Raw genomic sequence first — 18554 nt, forward strand, 5'->3', positions numbered from 1 at the left:
GTGCTTTTTATGTGCCATTGACACAGGTGCCAGACGAGGCTGGCGAACGGCCACGCTCGGATGGTGTTTTTTTATGTGCCACCAACATAGGTGCCAGACGAGGCTGGCGAACGGCCATGCTCGGATGGTGGTTTTTTTTTTTATGTGCACCGGACACAGGTGCCAGGCGAGGCTGGCATGGCTACGATCGGATGGTGTTTGTTACGTGCCACCAGCACGGAGGCCAGTCGATGTGGTACTGGCTACGGCCACGTTCGGATGGTTTTCTTATGTGCCACCGGCACTGGTACCACACATATAAATGTATACATACATATATATATATATACACATTTAGATATATTCATATAGATATATGTATATATGCATATACATACATATATATATATATATGTATATGCATACATATATATATATACACATGTACATATATATATACACATGTACATATATATACATACATATATATACACATTTATATACATAGATATATAAATACGTATCTACAACCGAATACATATATATATACATATATACACATACATATATATATATTTACATATATACACATACATATATATATATTTACATATATACACATACATATGTATATATATACACATATATATTCATACATATATATATACATGTATACACATACATAAATATATACATATATATACATATGAGCAAAATGCCATCCATCCATTGGACAGTGTTGAGTTGTGAAACATTGAAACCAAATTTTCTGAAAACAACTTGTCCTACCGTGCCATGGGCCTCCCCTTTGATAAACAGTGATTGAACCTAAATTTGAGACACCAGCAAGAGAAGAAATAAAGATAGACTTTTTTCTATTCTAAAGAAAAACGATTTTATTCACACAAATATTCAACCGAAGAGTTTAAAGTACCAGTAATGATAAGGCTGTTAACTGGGAGAACACAAATATGGTTGAAACAGTAAGCTTGGCAGAAAAGAAATGTGCCTTTAAGCAGTACAAAAACAACAAAAAATGGAAGGTGCCATTATGTACAGTTTGACAGAAGAACAGCAGGACAAAAACAGCTTTATGGATTGCATTCTCACCTGGAATTGATTTTTGTAATTTTTTCAAGACTTATACATGCACTGATACCGTCGGTATCTACATATCAAATTTGAACGCAATAGGATGGAGGATGCCCAAGATCCTAGAAGACGCACACAGACAGACAGACAGAATGGATTTTGTATAATAGATATATATGTACATAAACATCTTCATCATCATCGTTTAACGTCCGATTTCCGCGCTAGCATGGGTTGGACGATTTGGCTGAGGTCTGGCCAACCAGATGGCTGCACCAGACTCCAATCTGATCTGGTAGACTTTCTACAGCTGGATGCCCTTCCTAACGCCAACCACTCCGAGAGTGTAGTGGGTGCTTTTACGTGCCACCAGCACGAGGGCCAGTTTGGTGGTACTGGCAACGGCGACGCTTAAATGGTGCTTTTTATGTACCACCTTCACAGGAGCCAGTCCAGCGGCACATATATACATATTAATTGTATCTCAGAGATACCACCATGCTAGATATAGCAGCCAAAAGTTGACTCTAAAACCACATTAAGATGTTCATACAGCACCAGGAGAGAAGAGAAACAGACAAAATAACTAGAATAATAATTATTGGATAATTCAAGAGCCCAGATTCTGGCTCTGCATAAGAAATGCTTTGACTCCATCACTGGAATATATGCAAATAGTACATGAATGTATGTATATGAATATATATATATGTATTATATATATATATGTATATATATATATTATATATATATAATATATATATAATATATATATAAATATAAATCCTTAAAATCCTTAAAAATGTTTTAGCCCGAAGGCCGCGGCCATGCTGGGGCTATATATATGTATGTTATATATATATATATATATATATATATATATATATATATATATATATATATATATATGAATATATTTATTTTATAGAAGGAGCTTCTACAGGACTAGAACTGTTTCATTCAAATGAAATCATCAGGAAGCTTGCTGTTAAAATAAGTTCTGGCATTTATACATTTAGGCAGATTTAATGGGGTGGGGGTAGGGGACGTTTTTTGGGTAAGCAGGGCACAAACTGTCTTTCTTAGGGGAGTGGTCAAAAGAATCAGTGATAAAGTAAATAAATGAATAAATAGAATAATTGACTAGAGTTTTAGGTAAATTAGAAGACTATCACTTTTAGTCAGTTTGTTGTTGTTGTTATTAAGTGGAGGGAAGAAGAAGATATGTATACATAAAAGAACATATAAAATAAATATACATACATACAAGTGCGAATATCCATACACATACATATACATATGCCCATGTATATACATACAGACACACAACATACATATAAATACACTAGCCCATATATATATATATACATATATATATATATATATATATATATATTATCTATATATATATATATATTATATATATAATATATATATATATATATATATATTATCTATATATATATATATAGATATATATACACAATACATACATACACATACATACATATACACATATATACATACCATATATAGACAAATACACATACACATACATGCAAACACACGCACACCTATGTCTACACATATATATATAAATATACACACACACACATATATATTTTTTTTTTTCTTTCTTCTCTCCTTATCTTCCTCCTTTATTTTATTTTTATTTTCCCTTGACCGTCTTCAAAATCATAAAAGGGCTGAAATAAGTGACCTTGTGGGCCTTTTCATCCTCCATAGGCTGAAGACCGTATTCACAGGCCTCTCCGGTGGTCTCTACCGCGATGATGGCCTTTTTGCCCTCCACAAAATAAACCCCAGGACCACGGATGGGTTCCGGAAAAACCTTTACACTTTTTTTAAAAACTTAGGCCTTAGGATTACCTTAGATTCGAACTCAACCAAAGCTAACTTCCTTGACGTTACCCTCGATTTAAAAACCTCCCTTTATTACCCGTACCATAAACCAAATGAATCCCTTAGATACATATACATTTATTCTAACCACCCCAAAAATATATTAGACAACCTAGTGAAAAGTGTCTCCATTAGAATATCTAGCCTTTCTGCCACCGAAGATATCTTTAATGCCGCAGCCCCCTATTACAACGCGGCCCTGGCCCGCAGTGGCTTTAAAGATAAGATCACCTACATTAGCATAGCCCCACGCCAACCCAGGAAAAATAGGCGAAGACACATTAGCTGGTACAACCCCCCCCCCCTTCAACCGTGAAGTTTCAACACCTGTAGCTAAAATTTTCTTCACTCTCCTACAAAAACACTTCCCCACCCAACATAAGTACTATACAATCCTTAATAAGAACACCATTAGACTCTCCTACTCCACCACACCCAATCTAGCCAGGAACCTAGCCAACAATAACGTAAAAAAACTTAATAAATCTACTTTTTCCGAAGCCCATCCAACATCCGACAGCAATTGCAACTGCCCTGATAAGACTATTTGCCCCAAGACGGTCAAGGGAAAATAAAAATAAAAATAAAATAAGGGAGGAAGATGAGGAGAGAAGAAAGAAAAATATATATATATATGTGTGTGTGTATGGGTGTGTATATTTATATATATATGTGTAGACATAGGTGTGCGTGTGTTTGCGTGTTTGCATGTATGTGTATGTGTATTTGTATATATATGTGCTAGTGTATTTATATGTATGTTGTGTGTCTGTATGTATATACATGGGCATATGTATATGTATGTGTATGGATGTTCGCACGTGTATGTATGTGGGTTTGTATGTATATTTATTTTATATGTTCTTTTATGTATACATATCTTCTTCTTCCCTCCACTTAATAACAACAACAAACTGACTAAAAGCGATAGTCTTCTAATTTACCTAAAACTCTAGTCAATTATTCTATTTATTCTTTTATTTACTTTATCACTGATTCTTTTGACCACTCCCCTAAGAAAGACAGTTTGTGCCCTGCTTACCCAAAAAACGTCCCCTACCCCCACCCCATTAAATCTGCCTAAATGTATAAATGCCAGAACTTATTTTGACAGCAAGCTTCCTGATGATTTCATTTGAATGAAACAGTTCTAGTCCTGTAGAAGCTCCTTCTATAAAATAAATTTACTCTTTTATGTATTGAGTACCTTATTTACTGTGCTTAACCCCGACTCAACCCGGGACCTACATATATATGAATATATATATATATGAATATATGTATGTATGAGTAGGAGTGGTTGTGTGGTAAGTTGCTTGCTTACCAACCACATGGTTCCGGGTTCAGTCTCACTGCGTGGCACCTTGGGCAAGTGTCTTCTACTATAGCCTTGGGCCGATCAAAGCCTTGTGAGTGGATTTGGTAGACGGAAACTGAAAGATGCCCGTTGTGTATATGTATATATATATATATGAATTTATGTATGTAAATATATGAATATGTATGTATATATTGATACTTATGTATGCCCCATGCTAGTAGGGTGCTAAGAGCACCATCCGAGCATGATCGTTGCCAGAGCGGCTAACTGACTTCCGTGCCAGTGGCATGTAGGAGACACCATTCGAGCGGGATCGTTACTAGCATCGCCTTACTGGCACCTGTGCTGTTGGCATGTGTAAAAAGGATTCAAGCGAGGTCATTGCCAGTACTGCCTGACTGGCCCCTGTGCCGGTGGCACGTAAAAGCACCCACTACACCCACAGAGTGGTTGGTGTTAGGAAGGGCATCTAGCTGTAGAAACTCTTCCAGATCAAGACTGGAGCCTGGTGCAGCCATCTCGTTCGCCTGCCCACAGTCAAACCGTCCAACCCATGCTAGCATGGAAAGCGGACGTTAAACGATGATGATGATATATATATATATTACCAGCATGGCACGAAAGTGCAGACCACTGGCTGGATGGATCCTGAGAACTTTGATAACCAGAGATAAGGAAACCATGATGGTCCTCAGCCGCCTGGTAATGTGTAATGGTGTCTGTTTCTGTGTACGTTTGGGGTTACTTTAACTCCTCCCACACCATTCAACTGATTTTAATGATTTTTGGCACATATGTAGATCACATGCCCTGAAGTTCAAATAAGGCAGGAATTTTTCGAAAACTCGTTCATGCTCAGTTGGCATTAATTTTTCTGAGCTCAATTGGGCGTATGAATGGACATTCCCACAACAATGTTATTTTTCCTACAGCTTTTGCATTTTTGTCTGATTTTAATGAAAATCAATGAGCAAGTGAGGCTCATGGCAGAGAGTTGATGTCAGTATATGGCATTGAGAAAAAATTGATAAATGCGCCTGAGCAGTGGTTTTATAAAATCAATAAGCCTTTTGCATGCAAATATCAACAGGGATTTTATTTTTGGCTGTAACTTTTATATGTTTTATCTGATTTTAATGAAATTTTGGTAAATTTTGGGTTGGGGAGAGTGTAAAGGTGTTTATTTAATTCAAAAGGGCTTGAAAAGGGCACAAATGAAAATAAGCATTTCCTTAGAGACATTTTTATCGATCTTGTAGAAATTTTATACGTGATTGCAGTTCATGTCCATTAGTTGATGCCAGCATGAAGAGTTGAGAAAAAATTGATAATTGTGCCTGAATGGGGGATTTTAAGAAATGAATAGGCTTTTTGTATGCAATTACCCACAGGATTAATATTTTATGCTGTAAATTTTACAGAATTTATCTAATTTTGATGAAATTTGACATATAGGTAAAGTTTATGGTCGGAGTCATGTATTAGAATTAAAATTAAATTGGTGAAAGGCAGAAATCATCAAAATTCACTCACAATAAAATAATGAACTGATTTTGAAGAAAATTGACACATGTATAAAATTAAGCACTTCGACATATGAAACATTGAATATTCATATAATATATTGGGATTTAAAAGTCAATATTTTCATGTAAATGATCACATGGATTCTATTTAATGACATAACCTTAACACTTTTCTATGGATTTTGATGAGATTGGACATGCTGATCAATTTTATACAGAGGGTGGCATTAAGGGGAGAGAAATAAACAAACATCAACTCTCAACGGGTCGAGGTACACCCAAAAGTTTGACTGTGATTTCAGCTGGTCCAGTATGTAGGAATATGTCGAGAGTGTTAACCGGGTAAAATTCCTGCTGAACCAGATATAATATCTTAATGGGTAATAGTTGGCACGGAGAACATAGAAGATTTCAATACAAAGTGGGTTTAACTTCAACATGGAAAACACGAGCAACACCAGGTCCAACAGCTAGTACATACATACATTTTATATATATATATTGATAAAAATGGTAAGACAACAAAAGAATGAAAGAGACCTCGATATTGTGTAAATAGAGGAATTTATCTGTAAATGTAATATGTGACAATTATTCGGTAGCCATGATAAAACTCCGAGTTTCAGATGCCGAGGTGGAAATCCATGCTGCCATCTCTTCAGTTATCCAGTCATCAGAAAAAAACTTTTTTCCGATGGCTGGCTAACTGAAGAGATGGCGGTGTGGTTTTCCACCTTGGCATCCGAAACTCGGAGTTTTATCATGGCTACCGAATAATTGTCACATATTACATTTACATTCATCATATATATATATATATATATATATATATAGGTTAAAGTAGAAAAGGCGAACAGTTTAACAAGACTTGACAAGGACATTTAATTTAGCTATATATCGAAAGGTTCAGTTAGTCTCTGATAGCTGTTTCTAGTCTATCTCAGCTATTGGGCCATCACATGAAGCAAAGATTCCAAATGCTGCATATTCCATCATCAGAGATATGTTTAACATATGTAACAGTGGAAGAAAGTTTCTCAACAATGATAGTTGTTGTGGCTCGTTATATCTGAAAAATGGAGTTAGATCCTGTTAAGTCAGGTATTCCTTAGATAAATCCATGATTAGAGAGAATGGTTAAATAATAATCCATAGCAAGGGGAAATGGATTCCCTTTACCACCTTATAATTCTGTACCTCTCTCTCTCTCTCTCTCCTCAACTCGCACTGTGTCTTTCCATCACTCTTTTGCTTTCCTCTCTCTGTTTCCCTTTTTCTACTAATTTCTTATTTTCTTTCTTGCTTTTTTATCACATTCTCATTTTATCTTCACCTTTTCTCTCCGTATGTATGAGCTACTTGTACACATAATTGAGCACCATAAAACATATATCAGGGAAAACAACACATGTGAAACGTCAAGAAACTGGCAAGCTGGAGAGCATTATTGTTCTTAGAAGCATAGGTGTTAGTGGAAGTGCCTCCACCCAATAGTCTTATTGTAGAGGCCTGAAGGACTATGACTGCCTCAGTTCCATGTTGCTCCTATACTCTCATCAGCCCATACCTAAGTCTGCTGGAATCCATCCCTGATGATGATGAAGAAGGCACTGGCAAAGAAAATAAAATGTATCCATAAGAACACAATTATCAGCATGCAACAAATCAGGAATAAAAGTTATAATGGTTTTTTTTATTTAGTTTTGAAACATTTTAGATGAAGTAGTTTAGTTATTGTGCTATAGCAAAGAAAGATGGTTAGATCATAGTGTTTAAATAAACGAGCAATCACCATCACAGTGTATGTCAGCACAGGTCTCCTATTTAACACCATTGTCCACTGGAATTGGTTCTGACCGAGCAAATGACAAAGCTACTTTAATTAATGCTTCATTATTTTCAAAATTAATTGAAACAAAAGCAGTGTATTTCAACAGAAGTATGGTAACAAAAGCATTAAAGTTGTGTGAATTAACATTCATTTTCCATGCTGACATGGTTTAGGCAGTTTGACAGAAGCTGGTAAGCCTACAAATCGGGTCAAGCTCCACTATCTGCTTTGGTATGGTTTTTACAATTGGATGCTTTTCCTAATGCCAATCACTTTACATATGGGCATATGGCGTAGTGGTTAAGAGCACTGGCTACTAACCACAAGATTCCGAGTTCGATTCCAGGCAGTGTGGCCTGAATAATAATAATAATAATTAATAATAATAGTATTGAAAAATACCTTAGGAATGAGAACCCAGGTTCGAAATTTCCCCAAGACACCTGATGAAGACTGAAGGATATATCAGCCGAAACATTGTGTTAACAACAAACAAGATGAGGACAAATATCTGTCAAATGTAAATAATGTAAATAATGTACATAATTCCTCATCTCTTAAATATAGAACTGTATCATCCATTTTATATTTATGTTACATGTGTATAAATATGCATGTCTGTGTGTATATAATATTATTTTTAACCTAGAATGTGTGTGTGTGTGTATCTATGGATACACATATTTGTGTATGTATATTTGTGTTATGTTTCAGTGTAGTTGTAATAGCTCAGCATCAGTGTATCTTTTCCTCAGTCAAACCGTCCAACCCATACCAGCATGGAAAGCGGACATTAAACGATGATGATGATATATTATTATTAGTTCATCTATTGTTGTTGATGATAACCAATAACATGAAATGGGAGAAGCAGACAGGGCAGTGTGTCCAGCTGTGACTGATCGGTCTAATGCATACTTGGAAGGTTCTGCTACAGGTCAGACTGAAGGCAGGGAATTGACTCTGGACTTGTGCAGTTTCACGTTCTCTTTTTACCCTGCAATCCTGCTCTGTTTGTAGGAGGTGCCCCCCCCCCCTGTTGGTGCAGCTTTGCCAGGAAGGGTGGTCTTGCACTTGTGTTTCCCAGGTGTCAGAGTTGATCTCAAAGGTCTTCAGTGAGGTTCTGAGTGTGTCCCTGAAGCACTTTTTCTGTCCACCTTGCATGTTTTTGCCTTCTGCCAGTTCATCGTAAAACAGTCTTTTGGGGAGTCACATATCAGGCACTCAAACAAGGTGGCCTGCCCATCTGACTTGCACTCCCCTCAGCAGATCAGTTTGAGATAAGACCTCTGTGTCTGGGACCTTGTCTTGTCAGGTGATTTTTTTTTCAATAGCTTTCTTAGTTCATACATGTGGAAATGGTTTAACTTTTTGGTGTGACGTTCTCAAGCCATCTGAGTCTTGCAGGCATACAGTAACATAGGCAGTAATAATTGCCTGGTACACCTTCAGCTTGGTGGCCAGCCCAGTGCCTCTCTCCTTTCACCTTGATTCACTGAGTCACCTGTATGCTGATGAGGTACATGAACTTATCAACAGACTTCAGGGTTTCCTCTTCAACAGTGACAGCTGGTTTCACATGCACACACACTCATACACGTCTATATAAATGTTTATATGCAAATACAAATGTATGCACAAATGAATAATCATATGTGCACCTGAATAGAAGCATGCTAAATGCATAGAAGTATGTCTATTAGCATACTATTATACGCATGTAACATAGTGTATATAGAATGTTACAAGTCAATTCTTAGGTGTAGAAAACCGCAAACGCATTATAAAGATTCATCTAAATAGATATGTACATAAAATCTAGTAAATGGTTCATTAATAGAATTTCAAAATATTCAGAGAAATAATTAGTTAAAGGAGTGTATTTATTTGAATAGACAGTTATCTATTAATGAATTGCGTGGGGTTTAGAATATTTCAGCATTTTATTAGCTTGGTGCCTACAAGAGAAGATTATTTCAGAATGTTTATTAGCTTGCTTTAGTTAAGAGAATAAAATTTCATGATTTGGAAGTGCAAAGTTAACATTTTTTTGTTCATATGTTAGTATGGTTATGCATGGAAATCAACTTCATATAACTTCCAAGAGAAGTTATATGAAGTTGATTTCCATGCATATTCAGATAGGGAGGGAATTGTTTTTCTTATTAAATGAGTGTGTGTGTGTGGGTGTTGGTTAAGTCTACTTTAAAAGGAGTTGGCAGTTAATCTGATTTGTAAAGAATAAGTTTGAGTGGTTGGGTGAATTGAGAAGCAAAGGAAACTATGGGATGTGGTGAAAATGAAGGGTTAGTATGAACTATTTCCTTACTAAGTCATTTTCCTAAGAGAGTGATCCTGTGCTTCTATTATTGCAGTTTCAGCTTTTTGAGTTGATAGCTGATATTTTTTCTATAGTTTTCTGTGGTAGAATAGATTTTTTTAATTAGAATGTTGTGGTATATGTAATGAGGTGGACAATGTTTTTTCCAAAAGTTAAATGTTTTTGATTTGTAGGCTATATGGTGGATTATGCCAGATTATGTTTCTGTGTTGAGATCTGGGTTGTGTTGCATTCTTGTTCTATTTGATTTCTTTTGTGCAGTTGTTACATTAACTTGAAAAACATGTCAGGTTTGGCTACTGGCAGAGTATCCAGCTGTAAGATCCTGCCTCAACCCCCTATCAAAATCCACACACACACATATATATGTGTGTACATGTATATATCTATTGGGTCAGTAGGAGCAAGCTTTGATTTTTTTTTTTTTCTTTTTTGAAGAAAGCTGCTGTGACATTAGTTCAGTCATATCAGCCAGATTGTGTCATTGAGCCAATGTATTTATTGAACATAACTCTGCATTAACCATGTGTTTGTTTTCAAGCATTTCATAGTAGATTAGCCCCTCCTAACCCTACCAAATGCAGATCATTGGCTTGCATGCAGCTTTGGCTTAGTTTGAGTTGTTGCTTGCTTTTGGGACTCAGCCATTCTGTCTTCTGCTTTGTATTGATATAAAGATACCATTTCTCATTGCTGGTTTGATGTGGTAAAAAGGCCTCTGTGTCCACAAATAGCCTGGTGTCAAACATGCAAACTCCTGATGATAGCGAAGCACTGGACTTTGTCTCTTTCATTCAGAGTGTGCAGCACCCATGCATTGAGTTTTTGAACTTTACCCATCTTTTCACTTGTTATTCCTTATCTTTCTCTAAAATAGGATCCCAAAGTTACTTGGGATCCTTCACCATTGTTCTGAGTACTACCCCTCTCTGGGAGCACCTTTTTTGAGGCCTTATTACTTCTTTTCTGTCCTTAATCTTTGTGTAAAACTTTGTTAAAATATATTACAATATTAATTTTTGATATTCACTTTTATATTTCATGTTTTTATGTCTGAATTTTTAGCACTCAGTGTTTGGAAATGGAAATTCAATTCTAGGAAATGTTTTCAGCAATTACCATATGTCTTTACCTCTTAACAAAGGTAAGTGGATTTATGATTTATTGTAATTTCTATGACAGTAGCTAGTATACTTAAACTCCCTGCTGACATGGTAGGGATTAATTACTAATTTATTAGACTCATAATGTGATACACAATCTTAGCAGAATCATCGTTACAAATATCACACAATATATTATCTTAAATAATTCTGTCATCATTTCCTTAGCAATCCAATTAATATTTATTTTTTTTATTAAATCTATCTCAGATTACATTGTTCAGCATTTTGAATATTTTTATGACAGATTTGATAAAAGCAAATCGGTTTTTACCTATTTTGAAGATGGTAACTCTAAATATAAGATTGAATTTCTTTTCCTTGTCTTGAGAAACTGCTTCAGAAAATACATTAATTATATCTTAGGCATATTAATTTATAAATGTTCAACAGAGATTATCCAACTGTAATTTGATTGTGTTGATGCCTTGTCATTAAAATGTCCTACAATAACATTAAGAAATGTAGAAACCTCAAAGTTCCCAGTGCACACTAAGGACCAGGGTGAGGTTGGGGAACAAATTGCATTGCATGATGTACTCTTGCACAGTCCAAGTGTATTGATATCATTATTTGCTAAAGTTTGGTGCTGTTACTTTGATTTTCGTCTATATTCAATGTATTGCATATCACTTCTTCATCGCTCCGTGAAGTAGAGTTTTAAGGGTTTCGGCTTCTCCCATGTAGTTCACCTAATCCCCAAAACTAATTATCTTCTTAGATTGCGAGACCACTTTTAATCCAATAATGAACTCTAGACTATAAAATAAAATTAAACACAAAACACCATGACAGGGGAAATTGTTCAAATAATTGGGAACAAGTGTCATTCATAGAGCATAACTTCCTGTTGTTCATAATGTTGTAAACCAGTCATCTGCAGGATGTTTTAATCTTAGCACTACACACATGCAATAGTGTGTCATTATGTGCTTATTCTTTAACTCTCTCGTTACCAACCCGGCTGAAACCAGCTCCGGCTCTGTAGTACAAATGTCTTGTTTTCATAAGTTTTGAATTAAAGTCTTCCACCAAACCTTAGTCGCAATTTATGTTCCTAACACTAGCTTAATAATAACCAAGTTATTTTACTAAATTCTTAAAATTAATTGAAAGAAACACATAGCGTCTCAAAATAAATATGGTAACAAAAGGATAAAGGTGACCGCCTGGCAGAGTTGTTACTGTGTCAGACAAAATACTTGACAGAATTTCTTCTGGCCCTTTTAGTTCTGAGTTCAAATGCTGCCAATGTCAACTTTGCCTTTCATCCTTCCTGAGTACCAGTGAGTACCAATTCAACACTGAGGATCAGTGTAATTAACTTTCCCACTTCTTTCAGAGTTGCTGGCATTATGCCAAAATTGGAAAGACTTACCCTATTTTAACATGTATAAGGAACCCTAATGGATAGTATTATAATCCCTTACAAAAACCTTTTTTCCAAATTTTAAGCCCACAAAATTAGGGGGTTCCTTATACTCATTAAAATACGGTATGTACCAATTCTAATTCCAGGATTTCAATCTCTCCTGATCCTCTGTATCCAGTCTGCACTATGCTAGAAAAATTAGAGCAGAATGCTTGAAATTTTCTCCTATTGAATTGCGTGTTGAATTCTTCATCCTACCTGTGTATATCATAGGACTTTTTGCCTCTGATATTTTGGTAAAATCTGCTGCGTAGTTCATGAGAACATCATCATTATTGTTTTAATATCCAATTTTGCATGCACACATTGGTTGAATGAGAGTTGTTGAAGCAGATTTTCTACCATCGGATGCCCTTTCTGTTGCCATCCCTCACCTCTTTCTTTCCCGGCAAGGTAATATTTCTCTGTGGCCAGACATGTATTTTGCAGAATAGAAAAGAGGAACGCTGCTTTTATAATAGTGATGCCCACTCACAATCGCATCATATCAAAACAAGGAGACTGTAACACACTTGCACACACATACATTCACATGTGTGTGTGTGTGTGTGTGTATATATATATACATGCATACACACACATATATATACATATATTTTATCTTATACATGCCTATAACAAACTTTTTACTTGTTATTTTCCTATTTTAAATGCTTACTATAGCAAGCTATTATTTTGATATGGAGAATATATATTAGAAATATATCTTTTTGCTGCGTCCCCCCCAAGTTTGATTTGTTCTACTTGAACTTATTTTCTCTCATGTACATATATATATATATATACATGCATACATACATACATACATATATATATATATATATATATATATATATATATATATATTATACATACAATAATAAATCTCTGAACGAGCTATAAACAGTAGCTGCACAACAAAGTGAAGTATATTTTCCACTTAAATGTGGCTAACCACTAAGGATGGATGCTACTATAGCTTGTAGCCCCAGGAGAACATCTTCTCCAGCTGGCTATTGACACACTTTCTGTGTCCTTTCTGTACTTGCAAAGGGAAGCCATCCTTCCCATCATTGACCTGACGTGATATGCATGGACCCGGGTTTCTAGGTATTTACTCGTCGTCAGCGCATGACAATACATATATATATATATCAAATTTTAAATAAGCAAAAAATGGAGAAAACTTTTGCTCAACAAACAGATTGACCAACATCGGTTAATTGTTTTTTAATACAAAGCTTTAAAAAAAAAATAATTAAGCAATGTTGTTCAATTTGTTTGTTGATCAACAGTTTTCTCCATTTTCTGCTCATTTTAAATTTGATTCTGGATAAGCTCTTGTTTATTCTGTTATTATGAGCATAGTGTGCTTGCATACCCATTCCCAGGGTTAATATAGGTAAATAATACCGGTAGTAAGAACAGATATTCTTATCATTTAGACGGTTATTTCAACCGCTAACTCTACTTACTTCATATATATATATATATATACATACATATGTTGTGTTGGTGCACAATTATTGCGTTTTTTTTTTCACAAATTTTATTCAACAAAAACACTAACAACATGTTACAAAAATATCTTTAAATGATTATTCCGGAGCATATTCACCATCTACTTCAATTACTGCTTCCCATTTGCTTGGCAGACGGTCAGACCGTCATTTAAAGATGTTTTTGTTCATTAATGTTATTGTTTTTGCTGAATAAAATTTGTTGTAAAAAAGCTGCAATAATTATGCACCAACCCAATATATATATAGTTAATCCAAACATGAAAACACAAAGAGAAAACACAACAACACGAGGACGTGGAACAAGTGTAGTGTTATTGGATGCTCAGGAAAGAAGGAGGGTTTAACGTCTTGAGCGGAGCTCTTCGTCAGATAGGAAAAGGACAGGTCCAAGGAAGGGAAGACGGAGGAAAAAAAATCGCCAACGGTACACACGTGGTCACTATATATATAATATATATATATATATATATATATGGCAGGCATTTTTCAGTTTTCTTCTACCAGCTCCATCTACAAGGCTTTGCTTGGCCCAGGGCTGTAGTAGAAGGCACATGACCAAGGTTCCGTGTATTGGGACTGAACCCATAACCATGTGGTTGGGAAACAAACTTCTTAACCATCCAGTCAAGATGTTCTAGTAACTGAAGCCTTGAGACAGACACTCCCAAGTTTCCTTATTGAGTTCTTTCTTTTCTTCAGGATACTACATTTGTATAGTTTATCAGTGTTTCAAGAATTTTCCAATCTTCTGGATGTAATGGCTGTTGCTAATGGCATTTTTACTGAAGGCATGAATCTTGAGAATGCTGCTGTATACGTTTCACATTCCATTTGATGTTTTTTTAAATTTTTTATTTGTTCCCTGTTTGTGTTTGTAGCTAGCCAAGGCACCACCATCAGAAAGCAAAGTCCCTCCTCAAAGAGGAACTAAAACTTGGTCTCCCATTCTTATTGGCAGAACAATAAAGAAATGGTTTGACCAATGTTTGGTGTTAGTTTCTAAAGCGCCGAATCTTGGTGTTGAATTTTCATTCTATTTTCCTATTAATATCCTTATTTGTATATTCCCTTAGAGTTTAGTTTTCTAAACTACTTCAACCTCTGCAGTTAACAAGCATCTGTTTTGTGTTATTAATTTCTTTTTGTAGTGCTGCTTATGTGGATGATAATGTAAAGGTTGTGTAGGAAATAATGTCTTACCAAAACACACAGCCACAACAGGTATGTGGTAGCCTATATTCATTGCAAGCAACACAGACGAAAATTTAACAAACTAAAACACAGGCAAATATTTCTGTTCTCTGCTTGTGTATTCGATAAAGTTTACATGAAATTTCAGGCGAATCAGTAAATTCATTTTTAGATATAGGAACAAAAAACATCATATATATATATGCTAGCATGGAAAACGGACGCTAAACGATGATGATAATGATGATGATATATATATACACACACACACACACACATCAGCATTCAAGTGTGGTTGTTGCTAGTGCCGCTGGACTGGCTCCCGTGCAGGTAGTACATAAAAAACACCTTTTGAGCATGGTCATTGCCAGAACCACCTGACTGGCCCTCATGCCGGTGGCACGTAAAAGCACCCATTACACTCTCAGAGTGGTTCGCATTAGGAAAGGCATCCAGCTGTAGAAACTCTGCCAGATCAGACTGAACCTGGTGCAGCCTTCTGGCTCACCAGTCCTCAATCAAACCGTCCAACACATGCCAGCATGGAAAGCGGACGTTAAACGACGACGACGATGATGATGATATAAATTAAATATAGAGATATTCTATTGACATTCAATAATTTATTCATAGTATTTATTGTAATATAAATAAATTATTGAATGTCAATAGAATATCTCTATATTTGATTTATCTTTATTATTGAATTATACCAATATTTGTATGATATCCTACTGAAGTACCAGTGAATTGAATGTCTAACACACCCCTTTGAAGGATTTCTTTTCCTCAGTTGTTACTTTATATATATATATGTGTATATGTATATATATTTATATATATATATATATATATATATATATATATATATATATATAATCATCATCGTTATCGTTTAACATCTGCTTTCCATGGTGGCACAGGTTGGACAGTTTGACTGAGGACTGGCAAGCCAGGAGGCTGCACCAGGCTCCAAACTGATCTAGCAAGGTTTCTACAGCTGGATGCCCTTCCTTATGCCAACCACTCAAGAGTGTAGTGGGTGCTTTTTATGTGCCACTGGCATGGGAGCCAGTCAGGCAGTACTGGCATTGACCATGCTTGAATAGTGTTTTTTACATGCTACCTGCACGGGAGCCAGTTAGGTGGCACTGGCATCAACCATACTTGAATGGTGCTTTTTACCTGCCACTGGCATGGGTCCCAGTCAGGCGGCACTGGCATCAGCCATAATATATGTATATGATATTTTATTTGTTTATATATTATAATTTACCTGTTTCAGTCATTTGACTGTGGCCATGCTGGGGCACTGCCTTGAAGGCTTTTAATTGAACAAATCAACCTCAGGACTTATTTTTTTTAAGTACTTATTCTCTCGGTCTCTTTTTGCCAAACTGGCAAGTTACGGGGATATAAACACACCAGCGCAGGCTACTAACCCCATGATTCCGAGTTCAATTTCAAGCAGTGACCTGAACGATAACAATAATAATAATAATAATAATAATAATAACAACAACATCGAAAAATACCTTAAGAATGAGAACCCAGGTTTGAAATTTCCCCAAGACACCTGAAGAAGGTTGGAGGGTATATCAACCGAAATGTTGTGCTAGCAACAAACAAGATGAGGACAAATATCCTTTGAATGTAAATAATGTACATAATTCCTCATCCCTTAAATATAGAACAGTTGGTTTCTTCTCAGTTTCTGTCTACCAAGTCCACTCACAAGTCTTTGATTGGTCCAAGGATATAGTAGGAGACACTTGTCCGAGGTTGCACGCAGTGTAACTGAACCCAGAGCCATGTGTTTGGGAAGCAAGATTCTTACCACACAGCCACTCCTGCGTCTATATATATATATATATATAATTTTTCCATACATCATCCTTTGATGCACCTGGACACATCAGTCATTGATATTTTCTGGGGTCATAAGGTGTTTCAGCTCTTTCAACATCAGACACCCTCACCCATGTAACCCAACCAGGGTTGATCAAGCCCCATCTGCTGTCCAGTTAGTACTACCCTTGGTAGCACTACCCCTTCCAGGGCTCACATCTCCTTTTCCACAGCTACGTTACATCAGGCTCAACTGCTTCCATAACCAGTCTGATAGACTTCAGCCTACTGGCCCCTGTCGTGCCTTATTTGCTAGCCACTGATTTTGGCATAGCCCTACTTGCTCAGCATATTCCCTTATTTTCATGTCGATGTCTGTGTGTCTTTCATACACTTTTGTGGTATCATCATCATCATCATCGTTTAGCGTCCATTTTCCATGCTGGTATGGGTTGGATGGTTTGACTGGGCACTGGTAAGCCAGGGGGCTGCACCAGGCTCCAACCTGTTCTGGCAATGTTTCTGCAGCTGGATACCCCACCAACCACTCCGAGAGAGTAGTGGGTGCTTTTTATGTGCCACCAGCATGGAAGCCAATCAGGTGGTACTAGCATCGGCCATGTTTGGATGGTGCTTTTTACGTGCCAATTGGGGAAGGGGAACTGGCATTGACCACGTTCGGATGGTGCTTTTTAGGTTCCACCGGCACGAGGAGCCAGTCAGGGGGCACTGGCAACGACCCATGCATGGGTATATTAAGAAAACACAAAAAAAAACAGTCTGGAGAAAGGCACTCTTTAGGAATTTCAAGCTTAGCAAATATTCTTCACAAGTACACATGCACCTACATGTGGGGCGATTCAGTACATACCATTTGTTACCATTAGAAGGTAATACACAGAAGTAGGACAAGGTGCAGCAACAAAAAGCTGTTTTTTAAAACTTGTCAGTGAGAATAGTATAGCTGTAGCATTGGCTATGAGAACAATGCAGTTGGCCAATTGAAATGATAAACCTGACACAACCACCTTGAACCAGCTACCTTAATGTCACATCAATTTTACTATTACTCTTATTACTCATTTAAGTCATTTGACCGCGGCCATGCTGGAGCACTGCCTTGAAGGGTTCTAATTGAAGAAATCGACCCAAGGACTTATTCTTTGCAAGCCTTGGTCTTGTTTGCCGAACCATTAGGTTATGGGGACATAAACACACCAGCATCTATTGTCAAGCAATGGTGGGGTTACAAACAGACACTCACACACACACATAAATAAATACTTATATGTAGGTGTGTGTGTGTCTGTGTTTGTCCCCCCAACATTGCTTGACAACCGATGTTGGTGTGTTTACATCCCCATAACTTAGCAGTTCAGCTAAAGCGACCTATAAAATAAGTACT

General features: G+C 36.4%; 1 protein-coding gene across 3 annotated transcripts in view; it reads left to right on the forward strand.

The window, feature by feature from the left end:
* The first annotated feature begins 11047 nt into the window (after positions 1-11047).
* The window catches only part of LOC115216334 (paraplegin), a 57288-nt gene continuing 49781 nt past the window's right edge, over positions 11048-18554 (forward strand). For 2 of the 3 annotated variants that reach the window (XM_029785560.2, XM_036504170.1), the window contains exon 1: positions 11048-11157. In XM_029785560.2, the coding sequence (XP_029641420.1) occupies positions 11136-11157 (22 nt within the window). In that variant the 5' untranslated portion in view covers positions 11048-11135. Of the gene's footprint in view, positions 11158-15258; positions 15332-18554 lie in introns of all 3 variants that reach the window. The other variant, XM_036504168.1, reaches the window with a different exon arrangement.

The sequence above is a fragment of the Octopus sinensis genome, linkage group LG1 (genome assembly GCF_006345805.1).
Source record: "Octopus sinensis linkage group LG1, ASM634580v1, whole genome shotgun sequence".
NCBI classification, from domain to species: domain Eukaryota; kingdom Metazoa; phylum Mollusca; class Cephalopoda; order Octopoda; family Octopodidae; genus Octopus; species Octopus sinensis.